Below are 12,280 nucleotides of genomic sequence, written 5' to 3' on the forward strand. Positions count from 1 at the left end.
CATATGGTCATACAGTATGTTTCATATCCTGTGGATATGGGGGCATTACTGACCTGCCTCCAAATTTTTTATGGCTTTCACAGAGAAGCCTTTGTTATAGTAGCTTGCTGGCTAAATCATGTTTTCCGCTCTTTGTCTGAATCCGGTAAGAATATGTGTCCCTGGGAATTTCTGCAACCCTGCACATGGATTCTGTCCAGTGGTGCTCGTCAGAAACCACCACGCATGAGATGCTCTTTCCACTGAGGGAAGCCTCACAAATTGAGTGAAACTCGCAGCACCGTCTAGATTTTACTCCCCAGCTGTGCCTCTACTTCTCTCTTTTTTTCCCTTTTTTTTTTTTTTTTTTCATGTGCTTTTTTTAACACGCCCCCCCGGTTTTCATCAGAACACAATGTCGTGAGGTCAGATTTGACTCCTTGGCAGTTCACTGTTTTCTTTCTCAAAGTTGTGAAGACGCTCTGAGGAGATGGATTTGTGCTGTTGTTTCTGTTCGGGACCTCCAGTCGGTAGGTTTGATTTTTGTATTTTTTTTTTTACAGGAATATATTTTATTTTAGACTTTTTATCAGGGGATGCTACAGCAAGAATAAATATGGGTTTAAATGATTGCATTTTGCATGTCATCTTAGGAGAGTGCCACTCCCAGCTACCGTGTTGCTGTGTTTCTATAAATAGTTGTTGAATGAAACTCCTGTGACAATTCTTTCATTGTAAACTTAAACCTACCTTTGCTGTTAGTGAGAGCTTTATCATTCATGATTGCATTACCACACAACTGAATAGTCATGAAGGTCCGCTATATTGCTTATGTGTGGGTATGCTGAATATGTACCACAATGTGGGAATCATTGAGCAAATGCATACCATGTGAGAAGAGTGGGAGTGGGCTGACTCCTCCCATGTGGGAGTGGTAGAGTTAATTTATTCCAGACGTCTATACTTCTCCCTTGCTCCTGTGCCCTTTGCTCAGTTTTCACTGTAACTAATTGGCGATTTCAGCTGCCAGCTCCTGAGGCTTTAGGGATTTGTTGATATTTTCAAGCTGGGATCATATAAGGTTTCAGCCCGATTGAACTGCCAACACCATGTAGTTTTACCTTTCAATTTCAATGTTTTGTCTTTGAAAGCAACTTGTTTATTTAAATTATTCATTTAGCTTTGTCACAGCATACTGAACAACAATAGGCCCGTGCATGACAAGCACTTACTGCATTGTCCTCTGTACAGTTTATAAATTGACACTGTGCTTATGTTAAAGGCAGCTCAAGTTCTAGGTTGTAATATCTATTTCTGCTTCTTTTATGGAGCGTGGTTGGCATGCGGCATCCCATTGCTTTCAGTTTGTGTTCGTGACACTGGTCTTGGTGTTGGGTTTCTGCTGCACATCATCTAATGTTCCCTGCACAATGTTCTAACAACAGAAATAATGCCACTGATGCCGTTTTGCTTCCAGCAAGAGGGTTTTAAAGGTATCATTAGTCACAGTAGGTGTTATGTCTGTTTTTGCAATTATAGTTAGACCACATCTACATTAAAGCTCTAATCAGACAGACCGCGCTTTAGCAGGCAATCTGGTCTAACTCGCATTTTGTAATCTGCAAAAGCGCTCTGTCTGATCAGGGCCTAAGCTGGGTACTTTTTTACTTTTAAAGTATTCCAAGGAGTTCAGGTTGTTTCTGCATTTAACTCCACCCACGTTAAGTCGTGAAATAGATCAACGGCTTTTGGCTTGTCCCTTCAGAGGTCGTCACAGCGGAACGTGTTCCGCATGTTGATTTGGCTTGAGTTTTTGCGCCGCATGCCCTTCCTGCCAAAACCCTCCCATTTTTATCCGGGCCCGGGATTGTCACCAAGGTAGCCCTTAATGGCTGGACGGGGCCACACCTGGTGGGGTGGGATCCTCCGACTGAGCATGGATGCTGAACTGACAACCTAACCAACCTCAGAAATAAAACGAAGAAAAAAATAGTCTACTATTTCTACTTCCCCTCTGCACATTGTCAGGAGTCAGCAGTCAGGAGACTACAAGAATTTTGGAGTTGTCGCTTTGTCACAAAACAAACAGAGAACAAGGAAGTAGAACTTCAATGTCTATCCAGACATAGAAGCCTGACTGCTTTTTAAACATAACACAGATAAAGTAAATAATAACCAGTTTCTTTGCAAAGCTAACAAGACCTAATGTTATATAAGAATATAATTTAAAGGATATTAAACCAATTAACATCAAATAATATTTAGTGAAAAGAGAGAGCATTAACTTGGCTCCAATATGCAAATCACTTTTTAATGTTAACACCACCACCACCCAATGTGGGACGGCTCTGAATCAGCCTTTTTGTCAGGGGCAGCAAAAGTGATCAACCCAAATGTTGCCGTGTGCGGTGGGACCAGAGTTTAACAAACGCCCCTGGCCACCCTAAGATCTGCCCTTGGTTGTATGCATGCAAATACACATACGCAAGGCTGCATCTGAGAATTCTGAGCCAGGAGTTACAGATTTTAACAGCCTGGGGGTTGCTTTTAAAAAAGGTTTCAGTTTAAGGGAAGAAAACCATCATTTCAATCTCAGCACAAAAACGTAGATAAGGGGGTTACACATTTACCCATCTTAATGTAGTCATGCTCTTATGAGAAAAGATCTTAGAAGTGTCAAAGCCTTTGACACCGATATACTGTATGAAAACGCCGAAAACAAAAGTGCCTGCCGACAACCAGTTGAAATACTGAGAGATATATTTACTGGATACCTCACTGTGATAACAAGCAGGTGTAATTATGGCTGATGGACTGGTTTTTAAGGTTTGCTTGTCAAAAGGAGCTTCATCTAGTTTGAGCAGAAAATTCCCCTTAGGGCTCCTCACTGTAATAACAGGGTCTGTCCAGAGGAAAAATTGAAATCACAGTTTAAGGGTTAAAAAAAAAAAAGTTGGTATTTAGGAGGTTTTGGTGGTAAAACAGTAGTTTGGAACTGGTTGCACTATCCAAGCATAAGGAAAAGATTAGCATTTAGGGAAACACACCGTAGTGGAGTTTCAGAGGGAGATTAAATTGATAGCGAGTGGGTGGTTCTTTGAGGGCAAAAATAAAGTTGGGAAGTATGGCTTCAGTATAAACATTTATAAAAAGAGGAAGGGACTGGTCTTGGATTATCTGTGGCTCATAAACTATGGTGGAAAATAACTGCAAGGAGCCTTCAGTGGCCAAAAGGAAATTCAGTGGAGTGAATGAACTGGAAACTTTGAAACTGGCTTAAGGTGGATCTCACTAGCACTTAGTTTTGCTTGTTATCAAGGCTTATCTGTGTGTGTGTGTGTGAGTGTGTGTGTGTGTGTGTGTGTCACACAAAACAGCCTCATATATTATTAACTCCTGCAGATAGGCTGCAGTGAGCAAGGAAAACAAGCAGCCAATTCCTGATGGTCAAAAACAGTAGTAACAGAAGAAGACAAAACTTCTTTTTGACTATTTCAGGGCTGCACCTTTGCTTGTGTTGGCAAAATTAGAGCAAATTTTGTGCAACTTTAAACGGCAGAGGAGATGGAAAGGAGAGAGGAATCGGTAAAGTACAGGCAAAAGAGGGAGGGAGGGAGGGAGGGAGTAAGATTGGCCACTTTTGCCAGAGGACTGAGTCAGAGGGAGGGGTACTCTTTCATTCTTCTTTCTCTCGTAAATGCAGCGGACAACTTGGCTCCAGCGCTTGTTTTAAAGTCCGGGATGACACCACACCCCTAGGCGCTCCCCCCTCCTCCCTACCACTCCCCCCTTCACCTTTCACCCCCCGCTCCAGCCCTCCCACCTGTCTTCAGAGCCTGGGACTCTCCACTTTTTACCAGGCCCAATGCCGGCAAGCCCCCCTGGAAATGTGTTCCCAGCCCTGGTGGTTGTGGGCCACATTGTTACTTTGATCGTTGTGTGGCAGTGGAGAACGCGCCGTAAGCAAGGTAAGAAAAGCCGAGAAAACGTATCGCTACGAGGCTTACTGTAGGACAGATGACAGCTCTGCGTTTAGAGGAAGGTAGATCAAAGCGTTTTTCTCTGGGAATAGTTTCTTGCCGGCTTTCCTCCTCCCGTCTTCTCTGCCGTCTCTCGTCCTGTTTGCTTTTTGGTGGCGCACACTCTCTCTCCTACTCACTCCCCCCTCTTTTTTTTTTTTTTTTTTCCATCACACGTCTCAGTTTCCTGTGGTATGGAGTTGTTGCAGTTAACCCTGTAAGTGCTGGCTGTTTTGTGATGACGTAGGAGCTGGAGTATTCTGGTCCGCAGGGGAGAATCTGCCTTCGTCAGAGCTTTGATGTGCACACCTCAGCATCAGCTTTGCTCCTCAGCTGGGGGGTTTTCCCTGAAATAGTGTGTTTTTAGGGGGAAAAAAATGCCGTGTCTGACTTGTGGCTCTTTAAGTTGACTTGTTGTGAGGTTAAGCTCCAGACTATTCAGAATGTCCTAACATCAACTGTGGTTACTCCTGCATTGCTAATAGACTTGTTCAGCTGGTTTATTCTTGTACGGCTTTAAGAGTATTCTCTACACACCAATCATGTGCTGCCAAGGAAAGAAGAATGACATGCTATTCACCTCGAGCCTGAAGGATACCTGCAGGCACCTTTGGCTTTTAATGTCACCATACACCCTTCGGGCCTATTTCACTGCTGGCAAACCTAATCACATTGAGGCTGTTAACACAGTCCTGCAGGTGACACACCCTGAGGCATATTACAGGATGTCTGTCTGACATTCTGCAAGCACAAATAGAGCTATTGTTTTTGTGTCTCACTAAGCATGATAAGAAACTTGTTTGGCCACAAATTCACTTTAAATGAAGCTGGCTGAAACATCGCAATGGAAAAAGGCTTAAACTGTTTAAATAGGACACACACCTTCTAAAAATGGGTGGTCATGTTGCTAGGGTGACGCGATGTCCTGGACTTTTCCCTTACTGCCAGTGGTCTAAGTCACATAATTACCTGCACAACTCCTTTCAAAGGAAGGTAAACAGGGACACACCTTGTGTACATGAGAGTAGTTTTCACAACAGTGACTTGCCTGGGTGTATTATGATGATTATCATTGCAATGACAAAATAACAGGTGTCCATTTGGAGACTTAAAAGGGAAATTCTGTAGAAATTAAAAAAACACCATTCACCTCTCAGCTCCATCTGTACACCATTGTGTATTCTGTAAAGCGTGAACAGCCAAAGTGCTGATTAAATAAAGGCAGCAGAATGAGTGGTTTGACTGGGAAATTGCAGGCAAACATTACATTGCAAAACTAGGCTGCATGTTATCTCTACCTTCTGTCGATATCCAGCCATTTTGCATTTCAGATCTGCTTTCAGCTCTGCACTTGCCGCAGTGCAGACAATAAATCTACATCCTGCACATCGGCAATGCTCATATTTCCTCTTCTTTGCGTCTGTCTGTGCTTTAATGATGTATTCTCAACAGAGGAGGGAGGTGTTGCGATTCATCTTTTCCAGACTGCAAGTGTGGTTTCTGTTTACATTACAGCTCCGGTACAAATGGGTACAAACATTTGGTGGATGGAAGGAGGCAGCTGATCTACTTGTGAAATTTGAACTTTAGTTTGCTGGGGTAACAAGGTGGCTTTGACACAAGGTGAAGATGAAAGTGGGTGAAAGGGAAATCACCCAGAGCCAGGTTTAGAAAAAGCTCATACTGCCGCACATGGTGGGTGGCTATTGGTGGTAAACTCAACACCAGGGACGGCGGACTATGTATCCTGGATACAAGCATAACAAACTGCAGGGGGAGGTGTTTGCTTTACCTTCATGTGGCCCAACTTAGATCCTCTGAACCTTAAAGCAGTTAGCGCGCACAGACAATTAAGGAGTCATTTGCATATTTGGAGTCAAGTGACTTTGTTTCTATAAATTCTGAACCGTTATGTTTTTCTGCTGGAAGCTCCTCAGCAGCCTTTAATGCCTTCTTGTTGTTTTCAGTCTCTTGTCGTGAGATTTCCGCTAATGCTTTTTGTATGAAGGTCTCTAAAGACTCAACAGTTTTACAATGCTTCACAACACCAGCCTTAACAGCGAGTACGTCTAATCCGTTTGGGAAGCCACACCCAAATCTACAGCAGTGTCCGTGGACGACACAGCAGACTGGCAGCGGCGTCTTTGAAACCACATACCACATGCAGCAAACTGCAGGACTTAGTGTTAGATTTTGGCTCGTTTTGTGCAGCTGTGACTCACTTTCCCGTCTCCCGTCTCCCTTCACTGTGGCGATAATAACAGACTTGAGGAGGAAGGATGTCCCACTATGACTGCTGCAGATCGGAATAAAAAAAGTGAACAAGTGAAAGAACATGCTGTTATTGAAGGCTGTTGAAAACAATGCACGCCCCACCATGTCCCTACATGCCCTTCACAATAACCTGCACATCACAACAAACATTAGTGGCCAACCGCTGAAGCGGTCAGGTTTATCCTCTGTCTTTGTGAACATAGAGTAGAGCGGAGGCCAGTGTTTATCCAGGTGCTCAGCTCTCATTGGTCCATGTGAAGAACCACCAATAATGTTTGATTAAAAAAAAAAAGATTACTCCTTTAAGGAAATCTAGAAACAACAACTCTCACATTTAGCATTTGCGTGTTTGAAAACTTTGTCATTCTTTTTTTTCATTTTCTAAAAAGGCTTTGGGTTTGACATCATGTGAATAATAATAATAATTTATTTTGTTTATAAAGCACTTTACGTTTGTTGACAAATGTGCTACACAAGCAGATTAAAAGCAAGTATAAAAAATAAAAAACATGTAAAGCATAGAAACTTATAAAACATAAAATAACATAGCATAATAATAAAAAAGTAATGATCACTTTAAAAGGCTTTTCTGAACAGAAAAGCCTTCAACCGTCCTGAATGTTGTTGAATAGCATATTGTGAAGAGCAATAAGCAGATGTACGTATCTGTCCTACTTTGAATACGGTTGTTCAGAAAGTGCAAACCTGTTTTTCGAAAGCTCACATCGTTGAAACATTTAAAATGTGACACATGCATCTTACACTATAAGAATGAAAAAGAATGTGTGCTAGTCTCATTCTGATCTTATTCTGTTCTGCTGTTCAACTAGTATTCGTGTATTTGTAGCCACAATTCTAAATTCAGTACTGTACTTTTAGAAACCACGCGATTGATTCATTGCAGGGACAGTCACAGGTGTGTGTCTGCTGCCTTGACTTGAAACTAAGCCAATACCTGCTCATGAATGTGAAGAATTCCTCGGTGTTACGCAAAGAAAGGGGGGAGAAAAAAACACAACTCCTCAGTTGGAGTTATTTATTGCCCACAGCTGTTGTGGAGGTGAAGGGAAAGTGATGATTTACAACCCGCGGGTTAACGTTGCACATGCGGCTTGTCAAACTTCCACTGCCCCTGTTCCCCAGTTACTATCCATTGTGAGATGAAAGAAGAAGGAGAATAAAACGGTCTCTAACTGGTTGTAATATTCACACGTGTCTTCCCAGAACTCTTCTGCTTCGCATTAAGGGGCCCGGGGTATTATGCAATGCTGGGTGAGCCTCACACATCACACATGCTATAATAGGGACATAGCTTGTAGTCCTCTGCAGTGTACACAGCCCTCCAGCGTGTGTATTTCGGGGACGTCCCTCCCATACGCGCCTTAATGGCACAAATCGTTAATACTACGCGCAACCACGGAGGCGACAGCAGGGGGATGGAGGAGCGGCTGGGAGGTGTCCAGTCCGTCTCACTAAACAAAACAAAAGGGGGCTGGACTTGTGACAAAGTGTCTGCAATCTGATACAACCCTGTCTGTTTTTTTTTTTTTTTCCTTCTTCTCCATGTGGTTTGGATAAAGGAGGGAAAAAAGGTTTTGAGGGCTGGTTCCACACACGAGACGTTTGCGAGTCGGGGGGCGTTTTCAAGAAAGTCCAGCGTTTACGCGCGGCACAAACACTCACACACACACACAAACACCAGGATGGCTGAAGTGGAGGATACGATACACGATGCTGTGCCGTCCTGGTGTGGAGGCTCCGAGTGGGGACTTTTTTACCGGCGAACTAATTATATCCATGAAATGAGCTGCGGGGAAGTGGGCTCCCACTTGTACAGCCGCATGTGCTGCGCAGGTAGGTCCGAGCGTTCAGCCGCTGTCTTCATCTCTGTAACCGGAGGAGGCTCTGGTAGGGAGGGGCTTTGGGGTGCTGATGGTGATGATGTTAACCTTTTCCATGCCTCCACCCACAGAACAGCAAGCCCTGAGGGTCAAAACAGCGGATGTCCAAAACGATCTTTAGCAAAGCTTCGCTTTATTTTAGAAGTAATTTATTACACATTTGTTGCAGTTGACAGAATATTGTAAAGCTATTAGAGGACTGAAAAGCTCTTTGACAGTAATCTCAGGTCCTAATTTAAATCTGCTAAGGATTAAAGTTAAATTTGTTTTAGTTTTGAAGTGTTGCTCTGTGAATGTATGATGGCGTTTTTCCACAATTTTCTGACTTCATCCAATCCAATTAGTCCCCAAATTTATGAAGAAAAAAATGGTAGATTTAGTCAATAATGAGAATACTTGTTTGTTGAATTTAAACCTTTGACTGTCTTTATGCCACAGACTAAACAACACTGTGGACTAAAGACTGAATAATGATCTTTGATTAAAAAGCATAACGTTTTCCTGTAATTCAGTATTTCCTAGCTCACATTTTCACATAATTACTGTTAACAACTGAATCGGCCAACTGTCAGCAACTGAATGTGCAGTTTGTCGACAGAGAGGCTTAAGTGGATGTTTGTTTATGGACTGACAGCGCTGAACAGTGTCATCTGTAATTTATTCTCAGATCTCACAAATGTTTGTATTTTTTTGGACACTGAAATTTTAAGTGCTGTGAGAAATTTCCTTTCCCCCTCCAAACGTGGAGCTCTCCAGAGGTTTTGAGGCACGAAAAACTCTTGTAAACATCCAGTAGCTTCTTTTGCAGTGTTTTCATGGCAACCAGTCTTCGAAATCCCAAAATGAGAAGTGACTGTTCATAAACATAACTCAGCATTGGAGGGCCCGAGGTGACCTTGGACTCCCTTTACAGTAGCCCAAACCCTGATTAGGGAGTTGGAGCAAGGAAGGTTGCCAGCTACTAGTTAGACATTAAAGTGGATTATAGTTGAGCACGAGCTGTTCTGACTTTTTGCAGGGGAGCTTTTCCTACAGAAGAGGGAGAGAAACAGTGATGAGGAATAATTTCAGCTTCTCTTTAATTGGCCTTGACTGTCACAGCTGAGGATCATAAATCCAGCAATTATCCCGCCTCCATATTTTCATAACCACATGGTTGTAAACACCATGTGTGGCTAATTACGTGTGTTTTTGAACGCATACTGTATGACAATGATTCTTTTAGTGCAAAAGTGGGCTGGAGTCCTCAGCCGTTTGTAATTATGAAGGAGAACACAATGTGACCAACTTCAGCGATGACCATTAAATGTGTTGTTGCTTTTCGGCTTCTCTTGGTAGATGCAGATGGACAATAAACTGTTTTCCCCATTGCCTATCACCACCTCCGTTTGTTTTGAAGATGAATGCATTCCACAGTTTTAATAACAGATACAATTTTGTCTTCTTCTGTTGTAGTAAATGCTTCCAAAGTGTCTTTATTGGCAGCTTCAGGTTGAATATGTCCCATAACTTGAATTCCTTAACTTCCCAGAGTCCAATATTCATTCCATCATCTTTCCATCATAAACCCTGTCAAACCCTGTGAACCTGGTGATACCCCATCTTGGCTAATATTCCTGTCCTCTGTGAGTCTGACATCGCATGCTGTCACTTGCACAGATAAACAGTTTTCCAGGTCAGGGTGGTGTTATCTCAGAGAGAGGCAGCTCCCCCTGTTTGTGAGGAGGGTGGGCGCACCCTCAGCAGGAATGCAGAGACTTGCATGCTTCTCCTGGCTGAACTGTAAAACTCCCACCAGTTTATCATTACATGTTATCAGTTACAGGGAAAGGAGAAACATTCACACAGTACAGCACTGTGTGTACGGACCAGCATGTTGTAGGTGTGGCTGACTTTATTATTAGTTTTAAAAGGGGTCCCTGTGCTGCTGACACATTTTATACATCAAACACAATTGAACCCCCAACAGCCCATCCCCATCCCTTGCCGCACAGCGCCGGTCCCAAGCCCGGTAGAAATTGTGGAGGGTTGTGTCAGGAAGTGCATCCAGCGTGAACAATGTGCCAAATCAACAGCAAAAAATGATCCGCTGTGGTGACCCTGAACTCACAGGATAAGCCAAAAGGACAAAAAAACTAATTTAAAAAAAAAAGTACAAAATTAAGATTTAAATTAATAAATCAAAATCAGTCTATAATATGTTTGTTTGCACAAAAAAGGGATGGGTTAAGGTCTGGTGAAGGAATATTATCAGCAGCTTCGACCTCAAGTCCCAACAAGCCACCTCCCTGTGTAGGCATCTAAAAAATCTTACGTCAGAATCGTGTCGGAAAATTGATGCTCTCAAGTGTGAAAGGTGTTACAGGTATTTATGTGCTGTAACATATATATGTGCTAGTGTAGAGGTGCAGCTGTAAAACAATGCCGATACTGTGCTGCAGAAAGCTGTGTGTTAGTGCAGACGGTCTTAGACAGAAGCTGATTGAAGAGTTTTATGGCATGAAGAATATGGAAACAATTCTTTTTCTTTTTGTTCACATGCACATAGACACACATTGTTTCTTCAGTCCAAAGCCACAATAGCTGCTCTGTGTCTGGGGTAATTTTCTTCAGCAGTGTGGTTACTCAAGAGGTTTTCTAAAGCCAAGTCTTTCTCCCTCTTTTATCTGTTTTTTGTTTGTGGTAGTAAACTCTACTGACTGAGACGATGTTGGGAATTGATCTAAAAAATTAATTCAAACTAAATGATTGTAGTCAAACTCCCACAAGGTTGTTCTCGTTAGAAATCTTAAAATGCTTGTGTCCTCTCTGCTGCTGGATTCTCTCCTGGAGACAACCCCCCTCCCCCCCATATTGTGAGTGTCTGCTGTCTGTTATGCAAGGAAAGTAAGACTTCACTGCCAGTCTCCCAGTAATTGTTTCCTGATGGAGGAAAAGCATTCATCCTCAAGATTTTCTTTTAGTTGTGCCAAATGGCTAAAGACATTAAACTTGCTCTGCTGTGTCTTTGACTGATTTCTGATGAGGAACAGGCATCTGATTTAGGCCCCTGTGATGCTGTGTAGCATGTCCAACCTTCCGGCCTCAGACCACACACTTGAGAGTGATGCTTGTCTGGATTAGTGTCTTTACAGTTTTTTTCTAATTATTAGGTGTCATGCACATCTGGTTGGATCTTACGAGAGCAGGCTTTTCTCTCTTCTGCAGTATGATGCTACGATCAAAACCGCAGTTTCTTTTATAGACATCAGTGCTGGAGTTGCTGTTTCTGAACTTTTCCTAAACATAATTTCCAGAGGAGTTCCCATTCTCAAAAACACAAAATCTCAGGAACACCTTGAGGAAATGTCTTTAAATTTGGCACATGTCCACCAGGACTAAAAGATGAACAGATTTTAATTTTTCAGTCAAATTTAGTGTGACCTCGCATTTGACCCATTCTCAACAATGTTACATATATCTGAGAAACAGTGTGAATTTCATCACATTTGGCACAACTGTTCACTTAAATTAGTAATATCATAAATAAGTATAGACTAGTAATTGAATAGCAATAATTTTTATTCTTGCATTAAAAAATGTAATTTAATAAATGTTAAACTTTCTTAAGATGTCTGAAATGATTGTGAACATTCAGTTGCCTTTATATTCTGGAACAAATCTTATTATTGTTGGATAGTGCTAAAGATTACAGTTAGGTGGCAGCTTGTTTGACAGCTGAAATCATGGTTATTGGAGCAAACTGTACATTACAATACTCAGCTCATCACTACATTGGCAAGCAGCAATAAGGTAACAAGGAAAAACACAAATAAAGTGTCTGTGAAAATGTGGGAGACTTATCTAAAGTCTTTGGTTTTGGCGTTTGTTGGTTGGGTGCTCTGAGGGTCTTTGGTGAGGTGTGGTATGGTGGGTGGGGCTGAGGTCTACATAACACTGCAGGGCCACAAGGGGACTCTTCTTCCCCTCTCTTCCTCTACACACCACTCCGTGCTGAGTGACAGTTTCTAACATCGTAGCCCGCAGGCAGGCATTTTTCATGAGTTGGTTTTTTAAAAAAAAAAAAATTGGACCATAGAATGTCAGAGACAACAAATGAAGGCAGGG

At 42.3% G+C, this 12,280-nt stretch overlaps 1 protein-coding gene across 21 annotated transcripts in view; it reads left to right on the forward strand.

Moving 5' to 3' along the window:
• The window catches only part of pleca (plectin a), a 93,454-nt gene that overhangs the window by 46,024 nt on the left and 35,150 nt on the right, over window positions 1–12,280 (forward strand). For 2 of the 21 annotated variants that reach the window (XM_067491273.1, XM_067491674.1), the window contains exon 1: window positions 3,744–3,947. The exons of 13 other annotated variants lie outside the window; for them this stretch is intronic. In XM_067491273.1, the coding sequence (XP_067347374.1) occupies window positions 3,845–3,947 (103 nt within the window). In that variant the 5' untranslated portion in view covers window positions 3,744–3,844. Of the gene's footprint in view, window positions 1–423; window positions 510–3,742; window positions 3,948–7,960; window positions 8,127–12,280 lie in introns of those variants that run through there. 6 more of the 21 variants (XM_067491852.1, XM_067491581.1, XM_067491251.1 and 3 more) reach the window with 6 other exon arrangements.

The sequence above is a fragment of the Channa argus genome, chromosome 1 (assembly GCF_033026475.1).
Source record: "Channa argus isolate prfri chromosome 1, Channa argus male v1.0, whole genome shotgun sequence".
Lineage (NCBI taxonomy): Eukaryota > Metazoa > Chordata > Actinopteri > Anabantiformes > Channidae > Channa > Channa argus.